Source organism: Schistocerca nitens, chromosome 8 (genome assembly GCF_023898315.1).
Source record: "Schistocerca nitens isolate TAMUIC-IGC-003100 chromosome 8, iqSchNite1.1, whole genome shotgun sequence".
In the NCBI taxonomy this organism is placed as follows: domain Eukaryota; kingdom Metazoa; phylum Arthropoda; class Insecta; order Orthoptera; family Acrididae; genus Schistocerca; species Schistocerca nitens.
Genome location: NC_064621.1, coordinates 608,777,552 through 608,799,431, shown reverse-complemented (window position 1 = coordinate 608,799,431; position 21,880 = coordinate 608,777,552). Strand labels below are relative to the sequence as shown.

At 40.8% G+C, this 21,880-nt stretch overlaps 1 protein-coding gene across 2 annotated transcripts in view; it reads left to right on the top strand.

The window, feature by feature from the left end:
* LOC126198502 (phosphoribosylformylglycinamidine synthase) overlaps positions 1-21,880 on the top strand; it is a 214,493-nt gene that overhangs the window by 51,467 nt on the left and 141,146 nt on the right. For both annotated transcript variants that reach the window (XM_049934881.1, XM_049934882.1), the window contains 5 exons: positions 2,015-2,165; positions 2,249-2,385; positions 8,624-8,736; positions 19,325-19,465; positions 19,548-19,660. In XM_049934881.1, coding sequence (XP_049790838.1) covers positions 2,015-2,165; positions 2,249-2,385; positions 8,624-8,736; positions 19,325-19,465; positions 19,548-19,660 — 655 coding nt within the window. The remainder of the gene's footprint in view (positions 1-2,014; positions 2,166-2,248; positions 2,386-8,623; positions 8,737-19,324; positions 19,466-19,547; positions 19,661-21,880) is intronic.

Sequence of the window (21,880 nt, the reverse complement as noted above, 5' to 3'; positions counted from 1 at the left end):
TGGAAACTCCACTGATGATTGAAGTATGATTGGGGACTGAAGTATAAGTGAACTGAAGTTTCCTCTAAAGTTTCCAGTAATGTCAGGAGATGAATCTGGTGTGCAATAGAAGGATCCAATTACCATTTTTTGCCCACCCCTGATACTGAGTCTTGTTCAAACAATCTCACATCCAGCTTCAATTTATGTATCGGTGGATTTGAGTTTCTTGTCTACTGCGACAAATACACCACCTCCATTTCCCATTTGCCTGTCCTTTTGATATACTCTTAAATTTTCCCCAGATTCTCACTGCTATCAATTTCAAGTTTCAATTAGCTTTCGGTAGCTAGTATTATGTGAGCTTCACTGCTTTTCATGAGTGCTTCAAACTCTGGCACTCTGTTGCAAATGCTTTGGCAGTTTACGTTTAGGATTTTAATACTGTCACCAATCGGAGGCTTTTCTTTCGCTCTTTTGCACTGATACTTCTCGGTTTCCTACAGCTATTGTTATTTTGATTGCATGGAGAGTCTCTTGATCCAAAAATCCTCATGTGCACCCACACACAGTCAGCTACCTCAGTAGCAGCGTCTGATGAGTAGTGCACACCTGGTCCATTTAGGAATCTACAGTTCTCAACCCTAAGGTGCAAGTCTAGGAAGTCACAGTCTAGCTTGTCACAGAACTGTTGAAGTCTCTGGTGACTGAATTCCTTCCACTCAACTCAGAACCAAAGGGCCAAGATCAGTTTTGGGGACAATGCTACAAATTGTGAGCTTCATTGAAACTCCATGCGCTATGCTGGTCTTCTCAACCTTCTCAGACAGTCACTAGAATGGTCCAACTTTGACCTCGGAGCCCAGGCAGCAGGCATGCGCTACAATCTGCAATTGGTTGCACACTGTTCCCTCAGTGGCTGCCAGGAATGGCCTTTTCAACATGTTGAATGAGGCCTTCAGGCATACACACTGAGTGCACCTGGTGTTTTTCCTGTCCATTGCTACCATTTCCCTAAGGAGTACCATCATTTGTCATATGTTTGAACTGCCAATGTTTAATAGAACCCTATCCTTTCATGTTTGCCTCCTCTTGACACTCATAGTGGTAACTTATGAAAATATAACTTGTAAGCATCCAAAAATTCTCAAAAATACCTACTCCTTAAATAATTGTTCAATGACATTAGAGCCCAGTTGCCTTGAATGAGGATATACCTTCTGGTTTCAACAATTTTGACAGAGCACAAAAAAGTTTAATCCTATAATTGTCGTTAACATAAGAGTTTATCACAGTACTCACGAATGTTCAAAATTTCACAATATATCACAATACAAATAGGTATTGATACAGTCAGTGAAAGATTATGTATAAGTGACCCGAACAGTAAAATATTCAAATCTAGAACTCAAATTGACATATGAATCTTATACACGCAGTCTCACACAAATGAAAATTCTGAAGTCGGCTTTTATATTTAAGTAAACAAGGATATTGCGCGGATTTTTCGCTTAGCTGTTTCTGTGTACACTTCTAGTTTGGCATGCTGAAGAAGAAGACTGCAGCGTGAGTTTATCTCGGTCAAAATCACTAAAATGTGCAGCACTAACTAAGCATGTCTTCTGCTTATTGCAACTAACAATCACATCACAAATTTTGAGTACATGAGATCATATAAATCCTAAATTTTTAATATTTCATTTAATAAAATGTGTTTACAAAGAATATTTGCATTATGGTAATCAACCAAATGTAAATTCTATTTAAAACAATAAGATTCACAAAAATACAACTTGTAAAAAATTTTTGGGTGATTGTTTATTTGTAGATTAAATGAAAGAGAGAGTGTGTGTGTGTGTGTGTGTGTGTGTGTGTGTGTGTGTGTGTGTGTTAGTGAACAAATTAACAATTCTGTTGTTCAAGTCCACAACTTTTATTGTGCTTCCTCATGCAATATGATGGCATTCATAAACAGAATCTTTGAACATGGATTATTTTTAGGCTTGTTTCATTATGATAAATGTTATTATTTCAGTTGGTTGCTGTACTACATGACCGAATGACTCAATGTCGTTATGTGAAACCGATCAAGAGTTTTGACTTGGGCATTAGACCTGAACCGTGGTTTGAAGTGGACGTCATGACTGAGGGGCGGAAGGCACTCGAAGATGTTAATACGAGCTTGGGTAAATATTTTCAGTGTAGAGAAAATAATAGTAGTTATTGGTTTTATTCAGAATACAGTGCATCTTTATTTCTGTTGCCACAGGTTTAGCCTTTGATAACTGGGACCTGGACTTTTATACAGATCTATTTAAAAATAAGTTGAAGAGGAATCCCTCAACTGTGGAGTGCTTTGATTTGGCTCAATCAAATAGTGAACACAGCAGGCATTGGTTTTTCAAGGTATTTATTTCGCATATGACTGTGTGAATGTGATCTTAAAAACAAATGCTACATTTAGCATTTCATCTGATGTTTCCTTATTAGCTAATTTCACACCCCCTCCCTCCCACTCCTTCTCTCTTTCTAACTTTTTCATGAAATGTTCGTAAACTGATTGAGTGACCAAGCTCCAGAATAACAATTTTCATACTTAAGCATAAATCTTACAGCACTTGCTCATTGAGCTTTCCTATAATGCTCCACATGACACTGTGAACAACACACTGTGAAGGACCGTGTAGTTGACATTGGACCAAGTTGCATGTTGCCACATACCATACTCCAGAAAATCTAGCAACAGAAGTAATATGATACACACAAGAATTTCCCCACATATGTATTGCTTAGCATGACAAGTAGATAAGATAAATAATTTTCCTATGTATCTACAATAGCGCACCTCATTCAGCTGTAGGAAAATTTAAATATGTATAATGTATCTTGCCTATTGCTAATTTTTGTGACATTACAGTGTTTTCCATTAAAATACATCTGCAGCATTGTAAATACAGTCTGTGTCCTTTGCTGAGATACAACTGACAGTTCCAACTGAACATTAAGTATTCAATATTGCCTGGATTCATAAGTGTTTTATTTGAGAAGTGCCAGCAAGACTTGTGCCTTTAGATCTGTTCTCTTTGTCTTCTTTCCTTTCTCTGGTATGACAATGCAGGGAAATTTGCTTTGAAAAATGTAAGACTCTCAGAATGAATCTTTCTCTCTGAAGTGCACCATTTCCAAACTTCTCAGCAGGTTAAATTTGTGCACCTGACTGGGACTCAAAACTCTGAGCCATTTGGTCATTTGGAGCATAGCTCGCAAAAGGCGAGGTTTGACAAGTATCATGAAAGACTTTGATTTTTTGTGAGGCCAGCAGCTGATTTATTAGGAATTTTATATCACACTGGTGCAGTTTGTTAATTGGACACATGTGAAATTTACTTTCACAGTAATCCTCTACATTTACGTTTGGAAGTACAGTTTGTAAATTTGTAGACTGTGATAACACTGATATAAAAGTTTTCTTGGTATGGTACCACGTAATAAGGTAAAAAAAAAATCTACTGCTGCTGGAGAAAAACTAACGTTTCGGCCACAGTTGCAGCAGCCTTCTTCTGGGCCTAATGGTGCGTTCTAGGTACGCAGTGTCCTTTATACTTTGTTGTTACTGTTCACTGTGCATGTCATTACGTCAGAATTTTGAAAAGGTAGTTAGTTTCATTGGTCACTTAAGGAAGAAGGAGAGGGAACTTGATTTTAATAGGTTATTGCGGTGGAGGGGGAATGTGGCCTCTGTTGTCTATTGGCTCTTGTGCTGTGTACCATGATTGGTGGTCACCGTCGTTTGAGAAGTTGGCTGCTGTTTACCAACTGCTGGACGACAGCCGCGCGGCGGCAGTTACTCGCCGGTGGTGCTCGTGCCTCGTGTTGGCAGTGCGGTCTGTTGGGCTCTGATTGCTGCAGCCAAGATGGGGCAAGCCTGAGTCCATCCTCCCTGTTCATGTTATTAGGGTGTTTAAGTATTTCGATGGCCTCTCTGAGTTTGCGTTTCATCATAATTGGCTACTTGGCCAACACACAGGCTTGCTATGCTGTCTGTCTGCTCGTAGTATTTTCCTTGTCATTTGAAGTACGTCGAATGGCAAGGAGAATACTATGAGCAGACAGACAGCATAGCAATGGGGTCTTCCCTATCTCCGCTGGCAGCCGACATATTCATGGAAGCCTTTGAAGCAATGGCCCTCAGTTCAGCTACTTCACGCCCACGTTGCTGGTTCAGATACGTGGACGACACGTTCGCTATATGGCCTCGTGGTGAAACAGAGCTACACAGGTTCCATGAATATCTGAACAATATGCACAGGAAGATACAGTTCATGCTCAAAGTAGAAAAGAATTGTGCAATCCCATTTCTAGACGTTGAAGTATACAGGAGAATGGAGGGCACACTGGGGCACAGAGTATATCGCAAGCCTACACACACAGACAGGTATCTGCACGCCCAATCCTACCACCACCCAGCACAGAAGAACTCTGGCATTCGTTCTTTGGCAATCCGTGCGCAGCGCCTAAGTGATGCTCAAAACATCACACCTGAGCTTAAAAGGCTACGCACAACGTTACTAGCCAATGGCTACAGTCATAAGTCGATAAACACAGCCTTGTCGACGAACACAAGTAAGAAAGAAAAGCAAGAAATAGACAAACAGTAGCCAACAGTGCGCTTACCTTATGTGAAAAATGTTACTGACCGAATAGGCAAACACCTCCGCTGTGTTGGGGTGCAGCCTGTCTTCTATAGTGGTTATAGGATCCAGGACGTGCTAGGCTCCACTAAGGACAAGGTGGATGCATTACACACTGCAGGCGTTTACAAGGTGGAATGCGAATGTGGAGAGGCATACATCGGCGAGACTGGTAGGCCAATAGCAACGCACATTCGGGAACACAAGCACTGTATTCGTCTAGGGCAACACAACAAATCCGCAGTGGCAGAACATCAGCAAGACTGCGGATAAGAAATAAAATTCAGTGAAGCCTGTGTGTTGGTCAAGCAGCCAATTATGATGAAACGCAAAAGCAGAGAGGCCATTGAAATACTTAAATACCCTAATAACATGAACAAGGAGGATGGACTCAGGCTTGCCCCATCTTGGCTGCCAGCAATCAGAGCCCAACAGACCGCACTGCCAACACGAGGCACGAGCACTGCCGGCGAGTAACTGCTGCCGCGCGGCCGACGTCCAGCAGTTGGTAAACAGCAGCCAACTTTTTATTCGACGGTGACCACCAATCATGGTACACAACACAAGAGCCAATAGACAACAGAGTTCACATTCCCCCTCCGCCGCAATAACCTATTAAAATCAAGTTTCCTCTCCTTCTTCCTTAAGTGACCAATGTAACTAACTACCTTTTCAAAATTCTGACGTAAAGACCTGCGCAGTGAACAGTAACAACAAAATATAAAGGACACTGCATAGCTAGAACGCACCATTAGGCCCAGAAGAAGGCCGCTTCAACTGTGGCCGAAACGTTGGTTTTTCTCCAGCAGCAGTAGTTTTTTTTTTACAATATGACGCGGCACCATACCCAGAAAACTTTTATGTCAACTGACTCTGGCCACGGAAGCCTACGCAATTGTGATAACACCATTAACCCTAGAGGCATGCGCAAGGGAAATATCCATTTGTGGCTTCCTCGCTCACAGTGGAATTTAGGAATATGAGTCCCCTTTTTTATTCTGTGACCTATAGCTAAAGGGAATAGCAAGTTACAGACCTGATAAGTTTGCTGTGTTGTTTAACTGAAGCTTCTTTCTCCAGGTGGTAGCGATCATCAGTGGGTGGGTGTAGCAATATTTTTCTCAAGCAAGCTCTTACACTGTGTGTCAGATAGCACACTTTTGTTGCCAATACTGACCTGTGTCATAGTCTTTCGTAGTGGTGTACCTGAAGAAGATCTTCTTGGTTTCGACACCTTGCTCTATTATCTTCAGGAGTAAAACTACTGAACACTGCTGAGAGAACGGGGGCATCACACATAGTTCGAAAAGATCGGTGTTTCAGTCCGTGGCTGGTCATTTTGGTATTCCATTAGTTAAACAGTTGCCAGAGATCAAATAAAATTGCAAAAATATACAATATTCCTGGATGGAATAATGCATAAAATAAAGGAAAGGCAACCACTCTCCTATAGCTTACTGAAGTGTGGTGCATAGAAACATGCAACATTTACACTATCTTCAAGCTCGTATCCGCGCACCCACACACACACACACACACACACACACACACACACACACACACCTGCAACCACAGTGAGACTGAGTCTGCCAGTCTTGTCACTGCTGCTGGTGTGTAATTTTGGGTTTGATGACATCACGAACTAACTTTTTCCTGGATACGTATAAACAGTTAGGTTAGCTGAGCTTTTTTCGAGGTTGTAACTGCTTTCCAAATTGTTATAGCCATTGATGATGTTTCCACTAATGGAAGATGAAATTTTAACCACAGAAATATGGCTTGGACTGTGGCCTAGTGCTCATAACACAAGTCACCAAGGATGGTTATAGGAAGGCTGGAGTGGCAGTTTGAGACATGGCACCAGCCCGCTTCACCCTCGTCCCCCACCTGGTTATGTTATTTGGTTCCTTGCACCCTGGGGCCATCAAACTCGACTTCACACACACACACACACACACACACACACACACACACACACACACACAGCTGCATTGCCTGCATTTGTGGAAGGAAGGCCATACCAGACCCAACAGTCAGTAGTTTTACTCCTGATGCTGATGATGATGACAGTGACAGCTGTAGAAAGATAAGGATTTTATTTGAATTGATCCAACTGGAAAATGGAGAGTCAGTTGTTAGGTACAATTAAAAAAGAAGTAATAATAATAAGAAGAAGAAGAAGAAGAAGAAGAAGATGAAGAAACTGCCTGTAGAGATTGATGATAACGTTAATGGCTACTTTCACAGCTGGTGAGGCACTGACAGTGAGGGCATTCGAAAGTATCTCACTACCGTAGAGATGCCAGCAACTGTTCCGGCTCAGCTCGCTGTTGCCGTCTAACTCTGCTGGTAAGACTGGTGCTGTGGCGACAGGGTACCAGTTCTGTAGACACCGTTACCTGATTTGGGTAGATTAACACTGTGAGCTGTTCTGCAACCTATTTGCTGCCTTGTGGATCGAGCTGGGGGCACACAGTAAACTGTATCACAATTACTTCTTATCCCCTCCCTCTAGGGCACTTCGATGTAACAGGCCATTCAAAATTCCAACTAGAAATTTGATGTATCTTATCATTTTAGTTTCTTTGATAAGGACTTAGTAATCACAGAGCAGAGATGCTGTTTTGTTTCATCAACATATGAAAGCGGAAATAATTGGAAGTTCAATATTCCCTCACATCACTGTAACATAGGTTAAGTATGTGTCATTTGGTATTGTCATAAAAGTATTAAATCATACAGAATGTGAGTGCAAATGTGGAAGTTTCTCTCCAATGCAGAAGATGAATGTTATGTGGTCAGATGCAGATAATAAGTAACATATTATACAGGGTTATTTTAAATGATGGACCCATTTTCAAAACTACATTTTTTGTTCAAGTACAGATCCAAAATGAACAAGCTTTATACCGATGAAAAGAGAAAGTTTCAAAGTTTTTTTTCATAATGTTTTATATCAAATTAATAAATTTAATAATTTGTAATTAACTAGTGTTTAATAATTATTTGATAATGAGAAATGTGATAAATGTTATAAATGTTCAATGTGGCCACCGTGGTTGGTGGTTGAATACCAAATTTGGTACGAGATGCTCGCTGCACTGCAATTTGAGACTCACTTTTCATCAACTCAAGAACACAGAAAACCTTGTGTTCCACAGTCGCTTTCTCACTCACAATTGATAGTGAAACAGAATGATGGCCCTAATGTCATGCGAACTCTGCTAGCCGCTTCTGAAACCATCACCACCTGCCCGCCAAAAACTTAGAAACTTCCTTTTCTCATTGGTATAAAGTTTGTTCATTTTGGGTTTGTACTTGAATACGTACGAATTTTTGAAAATGGGTCCATCACTTAGGATAACCCTGTATTTCACTAACATTTCTCTGATTAGTCCCACCTGAGACAGTTTTCTTATGAATCCTGACTGTTGTTCTGTTACTGTTAGGTGAAAAACTGAATCAGACATAAGGCCTGTTATGTCTATACTGTCCTTCAAAGTGGAGTTGTAATTCCGAAACCCATTGGACAGTAATTAGGTAATAAAAATATTGTGACTGAAGATGGAATATTATTAGTAAAATATATCACTAAGCTAGAAGTTGCATCCATGGACAGAACATGACGGAATGTTATTAATAGCATTGACAGTGCAGTTGTGAAAGAGAATTTTAGGAATTTGATGTAAGATATGGCTCTTCAACCTGTGTGTCTTTCCCCATAGTGAAAACAAGCTTGATAAAAATAATTTATACTAGAAAGGCCTGTAAGAAAACTTTCATTTTCATATATTTTTTCTGCCTTTCTCTCTTGGTTTATTTTTACACAACTAATTCAGGAGTAAAGTTAACATAATCACTGAATAGTCAATGCCTCTACTATTCAGTTATCTTTACTCCTAAATTATTTACATTCTACCAGGACTTTCCATACCATATCTCTTTATTTTTAGGGCCGCATGATTATTGATGGAGAGGAGCAGAAGGAATCCCTAATTGACATGATTATTGACACGCAGAATTCATCAAACCAAAACAATGTGATAAAATTCAATGATAACAGCAGGTAAGTAAACCATTCTTTAATTCTGCATCAGCACTAATAATATGTGATTGCCCTTTCCTACCTTTTTACATTACATTCATTGGTCAGAGACTAATTATCCATTTGGACCATTGTATAGTTTCAGTAAGTGGCTTAAGGCAAATGCTGGGTTGGTCCCCTAAATGACAACACGGACAATATCTAACCTCATCTGTGCCAAGCACATGACCTCAGGGTCGTTTGTCATTGTTGTTGTGGTCTTCAGTTTGAAAACTGATTTGATAAAGCTCTCCACATTAATCTATCCTGTGCAAGCCTCTTCATCTTTGAATAACTGTTGCAGCCTACATCCATTTTAAACCTGCCTATTGTATTCATCCCCCGGTCTCCCTCTGAAATTTTTCTCCCCGTACTTCCTTCCATTACCAAATTCTTGATCCCTTGGTGCTTCAGAATGGGTTCTATCAACTGAGCCGTTCTTTTAGTCAAATTGTGCAATAAATTTCTTTTTTACCCAATTCTGTTCACTATCCCCTCATTACATACTTGATCTACTTATCTAATTTTCCAAACCTCGTGCAGTGCAGTCCCCAACAATCAGTCTTTCCTTCTCATCCTGTCCTGTAAGTTTCCCCTGACCTGGGCTTCTGGATGACTTTTCTAAACTGTACCCCTTTCCCTAAACCTCTCTAGTCCTTTTCCTTCACCCCTCTTCCTTTCCCTTCTACTCTTCTGCCAGAAGAAAGAGCCACTGGCTCCAAAAGCTTGTGAAAGTTAAATCATTTTGTGTGTGTGTTCCCCTGCTGCTGCTTGGTGAGTAGATTTTTTTATCTGTCCATTTACATTATATTATTAATAACTGATTTTTTTCGTTTTTATATCTAATCTTTAGCATTCTTCTGTAGCACCATATTTCAAACACTTCTACTCTATTCTTGTCAGAACTGCTTGTCATGTACATTTCAGTTCCTCATAAGGTTATAATCCAGACAAATACCTTCAGGAAAGACTCCCTAACATTTAAACTTACATCAAATATTAGGAGATTCCTCTCTTTCAGAAACACTTTGCTTGCTGTTGTCAGCCTCCATTTTATATATCTCCTCTACTTCAGCCAGCATCAGCTATTTTGCTGCCTAAATGGCAAAACTCTTCTACGAAACAATGGAAACTCCAGGTAGGAATATTAATCAAGGCTAGTGAAGATGTAGGTCTACGGATAAGTGAAGACAAAACTAAATACCTGGTTACTACTAGAATGCCAACAGCAGTAGATCAGGAAATGTTAAGAGTTGGAGACATGCAGTTTGAAAAAGTGAACACATTTCAGTATCTAGGCGTGGACATCACTTCGAGAAATGAAATTGAATCCGAACTGAAGAAGAGATTACGGGCGGGAAATGCGTGCTACTTCTCACTGAATAGATTACTTTCATCACGGATATTGTCTAGGAATTTAAAGATTAGAATATACAAAACTATTATTCTACCAGTTATGCTGTATGAGTGTGAGACTTGGTCCCTCACTGTGCAAAATGAAAAGCCGTTTCGAGTATTTGAAAACAAAATTTTGAGGAAAATTTTTGGAGCAAAAAGGGATGACATTAGCGGAGAGTGGCAAAAACTGCATAACGAAGAGGTTCACGAACCCTATTCAAGCCCTGACATAATCAGTATTATTAAATCACGTAGGCTGCAATGGGCGGGTCACGTAGCTCGAATGGATGAGGGCAGGGCAGCGCGCAGAGTACTGGTAGGGCACCTAGAAGGAAAACGTCCTGTGAGGAGATGGAGGCGTAGATGGGAGGGCAATGTGAAGGCTGATTTGAGGAGCCTAGGTATTGAAGGTGAATGGAAGGAAATAGCCCAAGACAGGGGCAGATGGCGAAAATACGTTGCTGTAGTAATGGACTCTCGAGTCCGGTATGACCAGTGAGTAAGTAAGTAAGGTAGGAATATCAACAATGTAGGAAAAGACAGATTGAAACTTACCGTAAAGAAGACAAGTTAAGTTGCAGACAGGCACAATTAAAAGAGACTTACATAAAGCTTTTGGCTACATCCTTCATTAGTAAAAGAGAGACACATACAAGCAAGCACAATTCATGCACACATGACCGCCAACTCCAGCCTCTCAGGCCGGACTGCAACTATAATGTGGGATGTAACCAGCAAGCTAGAGGGAGCAGAGAAGGGGAAGGAATAGAAGTGTACGGATGGGAAGAGAGACAAACACTGTTTGGTGGAGTGTGCAGGGACTAGAATGCCAACAGGCACAGTGTCAGGAGGTTGTGGCGCAGGGAGGTGAGGAAAAAAGGAGAGGAGTGGGGAAAGGCAGCGGGTGTGCTGGTTGAGGGTGGGAGATGAGTATGGAGAGGTGATTAGATTAGATTAGATTAGATTAGATTAGATTAGATTTGATTTACTTTCATTCCAATTGATCCGTAGTGAGGAGGTCCTCCAGGATGTGGAACATGTCAGAAAAACAACAATACATGACAAATATTTACAATTAAAACAAATAAGCTAATGTACCATTCCACAGGTCCCAAGTGGAATGATCGTCATTTTTAATGAACACTAAGAGTAATTTTACAAATACTAATGCACTGAATTTAAAATAAAAAAGTTTTTATTTATTTATAAGGTAATACAACTACTGTAATACTTATTTACAATGAACACATTACTGCACTGAAATGGTGCAGAAGTTAGATTATACTAACACACACACACACACACACAAATTTTCAATGAACACATTACTGCACTGAAATTGTGCAGAAGTTATGTTGTACTTATATACAAATCAGTTGGTTTTACTAAGAAATTCATCAATGGAGTAGAAGGAGTTGGCCACCAATAAATCCTTTAGGCTTCTCTTAAACTGAATTTCATTGGTTGTTAAGATTTTTATGGCTGCTGGCAAGTTATTGAAAATGTGTGTTCCTGAATAATGCACACCTTTTTTGTACAAGACTAAGTGACTTTAAATCCTTGTGAAGATTATTCTTATTTCTAGTATTGATTCCATGAATTGAGCTGTTGGTTTGAAAAAGTGATGATAGGACAGAGGGCGTGGAAACTGTTGGGTGGAGGGTGTGGGGCAGTGTGTTACCGTAGGTTGAAGCTGGGATAGTTATGGGAGTGGAGAATGTGTTGTAAGGGTAACTCCCATCTGCATAGTTCAGAAAAGCTGCTGGGTGAGGGGAGGACCCACATGGCCCAGAACGTGAAACATCCATTAAAATAAAGTGAGTTATGTTCAGCTGCACGTTGTTCCACAGGGTGGTCTACTTTGCTCTTGGCCACAGTTTGGCTGTTGCTGTTCATCCTGGTGGACAGCTGATTAGTTGTCATACCAGTATAAAAAGCTGTGCAGTGTTTGGAGCAAAGCTAATAAATGACATGGCTGCTTTCACAGGTGGCACAGCTCCTGATGGGTTAGGATAAACCTGTTACAGGACTGGAATAGGAGGTGCTGGCTGAGTGAATTGGGCAGGTTTTGCACCTGGGTCTTCTACAGGGATACAATCGCACCCGTTCCAGATTGCTGCTTGCATCCCAAGTGATAGCTGTATTCCGTCCCGAGATGCTAGAGTTGGCGGTCATGTGTGCATGAGGTGTGCTTGCTGCTGTGTGTGTCTCTTTTACTAATAAAGGCTGTGGTCGAAAGCTTTGTGTAAGTGGCTTTTAATTGTGCCTGTCTGCAACTTAACATTCATCTTTATGCTAAGTAGCAGTCTGTCTTTTTGTCTGTTTGAATCTTGTTCTGCCTTCACTGGTTCATCTGTCAAGTCAATGCATTTGTCTTTGGTTGTGTTATTTATTTTTGTTTCTGTCAGTTGGCACCTAAAACTCCTTTTGAAACTTTCAGAAACTGATCTTTTTAAGTTACCCACGTCCCATCTCCTTACTTTCCTTCCTTTTTGTAATTTCTTCAGTTTTAATCTACAGTTCATAAGCAATATATTATGGTGATCAATTCTCAAGAATCAGTCAAATGAGTGTTCCATACGCCACTTTTTTTTTGGTGGGTGAAGTGTATTTCCTTAAGATTCACCCAGTGAATCTCAGCCTGGCACCTGCTTTTCTTACAGTTAGTTTTGAGTGTTCATTCCACTTTAGGTCACCCTAGACAGTTACTCCTCAGTATCAATTTTCTGTATTCGCTCCACTTGATATCACTTCAGTCAGTTACACCTGGGTGCCCTACAGTCATTACTGTTTTCAGTGATTTGTCACCAGTAGTGCAACAGAACAGTTATGGTTCTCTTCACCTACTTATGCGCAATATGTTACATTTATATAATAGAGGGAAACAATCCACGTGGGAAAAATATATCTAAAAACAAAGATGATGTGACTTGCCAAACGAAAGCGCTGGCAGGTCGATAGACACACAAACAAACACAAACATACACACAAAATTCAAACTTTCGCAACCAACGGTTGCTTCATCAGGAAAGAGGGAAGGAGAGGGAAAGACGAAAGGATGTGGGCTTTAAGGGAGAGGGTAAGGAGTCACTCCAATCCCGGGAGCGGAAAGACTTACCTTAGGGGGGAAAAAGGACAGGTATACACTCGCACACACACCCATATCCAACCGCACATACACAGACACAAGCAGACATTTGTAAAGGCAACTGGAAACTCTTTGCCTTTACAAATGTCTGCTTGTGTCTGTGTATGTGCGGTTGGATATGGGTGTGTGTGCAAGTGTATACCTGTCCTTTTTTTCCCCCTAAGGTAAGTCTTTCCGCTCCCGGAATTGGAATGACTCCTTACCCTCTCCCTTAAAGCCGACATCCTTTCGTCTTTCCCTCTCCTTCCCTCTTTCCTGATGAAGCAACCGTTGGTTGCGAAAGCTTGAATTTTGTGTGTATGTTTGTGTTTGTTTGTGTGTCTATCAACCTGCCAGCACTTTCGTTTGGTAAGTCACATCATCTTTGTTTTTAGATATATGTTACATTTATGTACATGTGGGGTCCACTGCCAGTTGCTGTACACTCTGTAGGTCTTTTGGCATTGCAGTCTTCCTATAGATAACAGCATCATCAAGTCATAGCCTCATGAAGCTGCCATCATTAATATATATTGTAAACAGTAGTGACTCATAACATTCCTTGGGTTAATCAAGAAATTGCCTTTACTTCCATCAATTTTGTCCCATTACAAACAACAGTTCAATGTGACATCCTGAATTAGTGACAAATGGCCAATGCTCAGCAAGTTCATATTCTGTTCACCAACCGACAGTGAGGAATTGTACTGCATGGCTTCTGAAAGTCAAGGAATAGGGAATTGGCCAGGAAAATATTGTCTGCGGCACCGTGGATGAAAAGAGTGAACTGATGATGATAGATTTCCTCACAGCGCTGCAATGGATGTTTCAATCTGGCTGAGAGCTTCGTCTGATGAATTTGTATCAGAATGATCTATGTTCTGTAACACTGAGTACAAAAACACAGGTAGGCTAACTAAATCTATCTGCTCTCTTTTCTTAAGCCTTCTGTCAAAGTCCTTGAGAAGAGCAGCTTTCGAGATGGTGGTCATACCCAGTTTCGGAGGCCAGATATTTACTGACTAGAAGAAACAACTTCATAGCTGCACTGTGTCTCCTCATAGTTCTCTCATCAGCTGCTTTACACACAGTAAAAAAATTAACACTTTCCAGGTCTACGGGAGTTAATTAATGTAATTTTAGAATTGGTTAAAGAATCTTCATTGTGTCAAATTTGTTTGACAGGATATGTGCTCACCAGTGAGTGGTTACATTCAATACTCACCAAAAATATATAGAGAACAGAATTTCAAAAGTCCATAATATATGGAAGGTGTTTCAATATTCCGAAGTCACCGACAGTAAAATATGTCTATAAATATCATTATAAATAATTATGAAGTAAAGGTAACAACTTGGCAAGCACATGAGCAAGAATGAAAATTTTGCTAACTTCCAGACGAATGCTTCTTCAAGCTAGAGTGCACACAAACGTGCACACTGCCAGAACTTTCCATGCCAAAAGTGTATTAAAATAGATTTTATTTCTATAAAATATTGAGTTTTCAATATATCAATGCATTGTTGTCATGTCTTCTTATGGAAAGTAAGCACCCTGACAGATGGCTGTCCTGCTGCCAGTTTTCAACTGTGACACACAAAAGTCTGCTTGTGGTACTGAAGTTGTCTGTAGAGCTGGAACAATTCTGAGGCCTTTATAACAACAAAAACAATCAATATTTGACAAAGTAATTTAATTGGATAGATAAAAAAATCTACTCACCAAGTGGCAGCAGAAACACACACACACACACACACACACACACACAAGAAAGTTATAATTAGGCAAACTTTCAGAACCAGTGGCTCCTCCTTCAGGCAGACGGGTTGAAGAGGGAGGAAGAGGGGTGAAGGAAAAGGTCAGGAGAGGTCTAGGAAAAGGGGCAGATTTTGAGAAAGTCACCCAGAACGGCGGGTCGGGGGAGACTTACCAGAATTCTATTGTTATTTATGAATTTGCATATAACTATTTACGGTTCACTACACTGCAGGACTTTCTCCCAATCGTCTATTGCTTATTCAGAAATTTGACAGCTATTTTCTTTCCCACCCTCCACTTATTTTGTTTATTTGTAAGTCTTTTATGTTTTTGTGCGTTTGTTTTTCACCAAACCGCTTTGATCGACTTTTACTGCCATCTCCTGCGTCACTTTAACTGCCAAGCTAATTAGTTTACATTTTCTCCTATGACTTTGTCTTTCTGTTTACCCAGTTTTTAAAATTTTGTCTGTTTTCATATCATATAGAGCACCTCTCTTATTACTTATTGTCTGTTCTCACAGTTTTCGTACGAATTTTTCTGATTTTTCCAAATTTTTTCCTTGCTTTTCTTCTGTTTTTCTATCTTATATCCTCACTCTGTTTATCTTTTTTGTTATTCCCACAATTTCTAGCACTTCAAACTGTCCTCTCTAGCCATGATGAATCCCATCTCATATTACATCTGTTCTTTTTAAAAGCATGCTTTTGCACTGTCAAAACTAAGTCCCATGTTTTGTTTCTTGAAACCTGCTTGTCCCTTAGAGTTACTCCAAAAGGCCTAACATTGAAAGTTCGTGTTTCTGGATGTAATCCCTCTCTACAGGTTCTTTTACAGTTTCAAATGCAGCACTCTCTTGCTGTTACCCGGCTAATCTGTGACGTGTATGCCTTGTCCGCCAATTTCCACTTTACCAGACTTCTTTCCTTCTACAAAATCCTGCAGTTATCTGCCCCTCATGTTTCCTTGGATGATATCATCCACCAAGCCCAATTCAAACTGCGACAATATGCCAGATTTCACCACAAAAAGCTATTCGACCTTCTCCTAAACTACGTGAAAAAATGTGTTTCCCTTCCTGTCCCTCTGCAGCTCCCTAAATAGACACACCATCGACCACCACTCCTCTCCTACAAACTGAGCTTGGCCAACCTCCTTAACATCCAACAGCCTTCGCTACTGCCTCCCAGACCAAGAATAACCCATAATCACAAGAACCAATCAAAACAGTACAGTGTCCTAAGCCTCTTTGTAACGTGCCGGGCTGGATCCTTGTATTGGTGCCACTTAAAGTTCACGTCACAACCGGATGTATTGAAACATTTCCTCGCCCAGTAGATAGTGCGCAGTGTTACTGACCTACCTTGCTTTGCTTATTCAATATTGTCTTCCCGGTAGCTGCGTCCGTCTCACCTAAATCACATTGAAATTAAGAAGCCAGGATCCTAGATTAAGTTTTCCAAAATCAAAATTCAAGACCATATTCATTGTTGAACATTTATGACAACCACAGTGCGATTTATTTGCTATCAGTCACACACACATTATTCATGTGACCAGGCCTCTTACACTTAATCGTCACATTAGGTAGGTCAAAAACTTCCAGTCTTTAACAATGTTCACAATTACGCTTTTTTGGTACTGACCGGAAAAATTAACCGACTTGCCGCACTTTTGCTCCATGAGAATCTGACCGAGAACTAACTGAGAACCGCACCAGCTCGGACCTTATATAGACGAGTGCTTGAATATTTGACTATTTCTGTTAATATATTATAGTTTATAATTTCCCAGGGTTAAAATGATCCTTTCTAATTCGTTTTGAAGTTAACTATTGGGTTTTATTACTTAAATAACATGAGTGAGCTGTATCAATTTAAATACGCGGAACTAACTTATGCATCCGCAGTGGGAATTCCCGACTTATAACCGTGGCAGCCCTCTTCAACAATAATTTTTACTTATTCAAATTTACTTAATTCTTAATTAATGCACTTACAAAGTTGAGACTGGAGTCACTTTACGTAGAAAAATAAAGGTAGCAAAAGTATCAAAACAGGTCTCGGAATTATTTAGTAGTTTGGTCACAATTGACACTAAAAGTCATACAGGCTATTAAACTATCTCTGAATTCTGTACTATGAGGCTGAAGGCCACAGAATCTGTAGTCTGAATCTGAGTAGTGAAAATGAAAAAAAAAATAAAAGTTCATTGCTTAACTAAGTTACTGAAGGACTGTAAAACCAAAACAGGATAGCAGTGGGCAACCCTGCTTCGTTACATCTTGTCTAAAGCACTCTCCCTTGCATTTGATAATGCTGCTTTGGTGAAGGACATACTTTCCTTCACTTGTAATGTCAACTGGTAATATCACTTTGCAACCCAATCCCAAAATCTTCCCAACAGAAAACCTGAAATTGGACCCTGCCGTGAACAGTTCCGACCATAGTACCAACTTGATCTACCACCACTACCTCAAAATTATCGCGTATAAGCCTTCCAAGAATTCCTCACATCCAGCAGTGCTTCACAGCACTTCCACAGGTCCCTTCAACATTACCCTAACTTGTCCTCTGCAGAACTCCAGGCCCTACATTCCATAAAAGCTGATGACTCCATCATTATCTTTCCAGCAGACAAAGGAACTACCACTGTGGTACTTGACCGTAAGGAGAATGTTAGCGAAGGTCTACGCCAGCCATCTGATGCCTCTACATACAGCAGCTGCCATTAACATCCCGTGCCTGTGATTCAAACTGATCTCCAGTCCTTCTGTAAGTCCCCTCACAAGGACTAACAAGTCAATCTATAAAACTTCTCACCCTACCAGAACAATGCACCCCCACCTTTTATCTTCTTTCTAAGATCCACAGATCCAACCAACCTGGTCGTCATAATTGCTGGCTTCAGAGCACCCACTGAACATCTATCTGCCTTAGTTGATCATCACCTGCAAACCATAGTACAAAGACTTCGTTCCTATATCAAAGATACCAGTCATTTCCTAGATCGTCTGAAATCTGTGCCTGTCTCAGTTCCGCCACACACCTTGCTTGTCACTATCGATGTCATCTCCCTCTATATCAACATCCCCCACATACATGATCTGTCTGCTGCTGAACATGTCCTCGGCCAGTGCGCACATGATTCCAAACCATGGTATCCTTCCGACTCACCTTAATCAACTTTATACTTACCAGCTAATACTTCACATTTGAGGTTATGTAAACACTGTTTGGCATTTTACATCGGCATGACTACCACCAGATTATCAGTTATGATGAATGGGCATAGGCAGAGGGTGTACACAGGCAACACACAATATCCTGTTACAGAGCATGCTGTACAACATGACAGTCATGACCTCGGTGCCTTTTTACCACACACCATCGGGATTCTTCTCCCAGACACCAGTTTCTTAGAACTCCACAGGTGGGGACAGCATCTCCTTGGCTCTCGCCATCCACCTGTCCTTAATTTACATTAATTCCTTCTGTCTCAGCATGTCTTCAAAGTAACTGCTCTTTTCTTCACTCCGTTTTAGTTTTCCACATCTTTCATTGTCTTACCCATCTATTTTTCACCCCCCCCCTCCTCCCCTCCCTTCCAGCTCTGTTATGTGCGATGCACTTAGCTTTTCACTCTTATTAACCATGCACGATGTTGAAGCAGTAATCCCTGTCTTCCATATTACCCTGTCTTCTACCTTTAACCTCTCAAGTTTTCAAATCTTCTCCAATGCAACAATCAACCTTTCCTTCACATCCCATCCGGTAAGTCTCCCCTGCCCTGCATTTCTGGGTGACTTTCCCAAAATCTAAACCTTTTCCTAGAGCTCTCCAGTCCTTTTCCTTCACCCCTCTTCCTTCCCCTTCAATCCTTCTGCCTGAAGAAGAAGCCACTGGCTCTGAAAGCTTGCCTAATTATAACTTTCTTTTTTTTTTTTGTGTGTGTGTGTGTGTGTGTGTGTGTGTGTGTGTGTGTGTGTTCTGCCACCGCTTGGTGAGTAGATTTTTTACCTGTCCAGTTAAATTATTTTGTCAAACTCTGAGGCTTTGCCATAGAGGCATATACAAAATCACATTAGCTAATCAGTGTGGTTGGTGTGTGAAGCAGCCATGCCTAGCCCACTGTTGGGGCTGTTCTTTTGCTGTTGGACCTCTTTTGTGTGTCCTAATGAGGTATTAGGCTGATGAGCGGATGTGAGGACATGGAATCCACCATTTTAATTATCATTACTATTATTATGATTATTATTATTATTATTATTATTATTATTATTTCAGTGCAATTGAAGGCTTTCAAGTCAAAAAATTCCATCCAAAAGTGGCAAAGGAAGCAAGTAGCTTCGAAATAGAAGAAGGAATGTTACACATTGTCTTCACTGCAGAGACACACAATTTCCCTACAGGTGTTGCACCATTCAGGTAATGATTTCCTGTCTCAGTAGTAATACCCCCTGTACAGCAACAAACTCAATGCTACTGATGTGTTCTTGATACTCTACAGTGGGGCAACAACGGGCACCGGGGGCAGGATAAGAGATGTACACGCTGTCGGAAGAGGCGGCCATTATATTGCGGGAACCGCCGGCTACTCTGTTGGAAATCTATTGATTCCTGGTGAGCACTTATTTAATCTTCTATTACATAATCAGTGCTGCATAATGCAGATAAAAATAGATTTCCTGTCTTTCAGTTGTAGTGTTACTACAAACATTTTTCGGTTGTGTATTGTGTGAGAATGGATTCTTCTGAAACTGTCAGTGTCTCAGCTTGTAATATATATGAGTTTTATATCAGCATCTACATCTACATGATTATTCTGCAATGCACAATTAAGTGCCTGACCGAGGGTTCATTGAACCACTTTAAAGCTATTTTTCTGCCATTCCACTCTTGAACAACATGTGGGAAAAAAAGAACACTTAAAACTTTCCTTGTGAGCTCTGATTGCTTTTATTGTATTACAATGATCATTTCTCTCTATGTAGGTGGGCGCCAACAAAATATTTTCACACTTTGGAAAGAAAGCTGGTGATTGAAGTTTTTAGAGAATATGCTGGCGCAACAAGAAATGTCTTTTGTTTTAACAATTGCCACCTTAAGTTGTGTATCATATCCGTGGCACTCTCTCCCCTATTTCACAATAATACAAATTGATAAGTGGTTTTGAAAGACTTGACTGTCATTTTCTGGTCTTCAAAAATTTTTGCTACAAAATGTGTTCATTGTGAGCTATACCCTCATGCCAAATTGTAATATTCTTGGATAAAATGTAACACATTATTCAAAGGTTTGTCAGAAATAATTTACAATCAAAAAGCACTTTGTGCACATGACCATGTCCGTATAGGTAACGCCCACAAATGATCATTACAGTTTAAACATCAAAACATACAGTGAAAATGCACATCAGCATATTTGTTTATGTTAGTTTGTCGTGTTCTATTCATTGATGAACATGTCATGATAAATTAAACAGATGTGCTGATGAACATTTTACTGTATATCATGATTTTTAAGACTTAACAGTTGTTTGTAAAGTGTTAGATATATGGACAAGATCATGTGCACAAGGTGCTTTCTGATTGTGAATGCTTTATATCTGACAAATATTTATATAACAATATAATGAAAAGGATAGCTGCTATTCACCATATAGTGGAGATAGTGTGTTGCAGAAAGGTGCCACAAAAAGACTGTCGCAAGATTGTCGCAAGATTACCTTTTGGCCAGCAAGTACTTTGTCAAAATTTGACAACACACACACACACACACACACACACACACACACACACACACACAAGCCCATTATGGGAGAGGCAACCAGCTGGGGGGTAAGGAGGAGGCTGGGGTGGGAAGGGAGAGGGATAGCAAGGTAGGGGTGGGGGACGGTGAAGTGCTGCTGGGAGCATGCAGAGATGAAGTGGAGAGTAGGGCAGCTAAGTGCAGTTGGGAGGGCAGCGGAGAGAGAGAGAGAGAGGGGGGGGGGTAGTGAAAAAGGAGAGTAGAGTTTCCACCTGCACAATTCAGGAAAGCTGGTGTTGGTGGGAAGGATCCAGGTGGCACAGGCTGTGAAGCAGTCATTGAAATGAAGGACATCATGTTGGGCGGCATGCTCAGCAACAGGGTGGTCCAGTTGTTTCTTGGACACAGTTTGTCAGTGGCCATTCATGCGGGCAGACAGCTTGTTGGTTGTCATGCCCATGTAGAATACAGCACAGTGGTTGCAACTGAGCTTGTAGGTCACATGACTGGTTTCCAAGGTAGCCCTGCCTTTGATGGGATAGGTGATGTTTATGACCGGACTGGAGTAGGTGGTGGTGGGAGGATGCATGGAACAGGTCTTGCATCTATGTCTATTACAGGGATGTGAGCCATGATGCAAGGGGCTGGGAGCAGGAGTTGTGTAGGGATGGACGAGAATATTGTGTAGGTTCAATGGGTGACGGAATACCACTGTGGGAGAAGTGGGAAGGATAGTGGGTAGGACATTTCTCATTTCAGGGCGCGGCGACAGGTAGTGAAAACCCTGGCAGAGAATGTAATTCAGTTACTCCAGTCCTGGGTGGTACTGAGTCATGAGGGGAGTGCTTCTATGTGGCCGGATGGTGGGACTTTGGGAGGTATTGGGTGACTGGAAAGATAAGGCTCAGGAGATCTGTTTTTGTACAAGGTTGTGAGGGTAATTACGATCTGTAAAGGCCTCAGTGAGACCCTCAGTATATTTCGAGAGTGAGTGCTCATCACTACAGATGAGACGGCCACGGGTGGCTAGGCTTTATGAAAGGGACTCCTCGATATGGAATGGATGGCAGCTGTCGAAGTGGAGGTATTGCT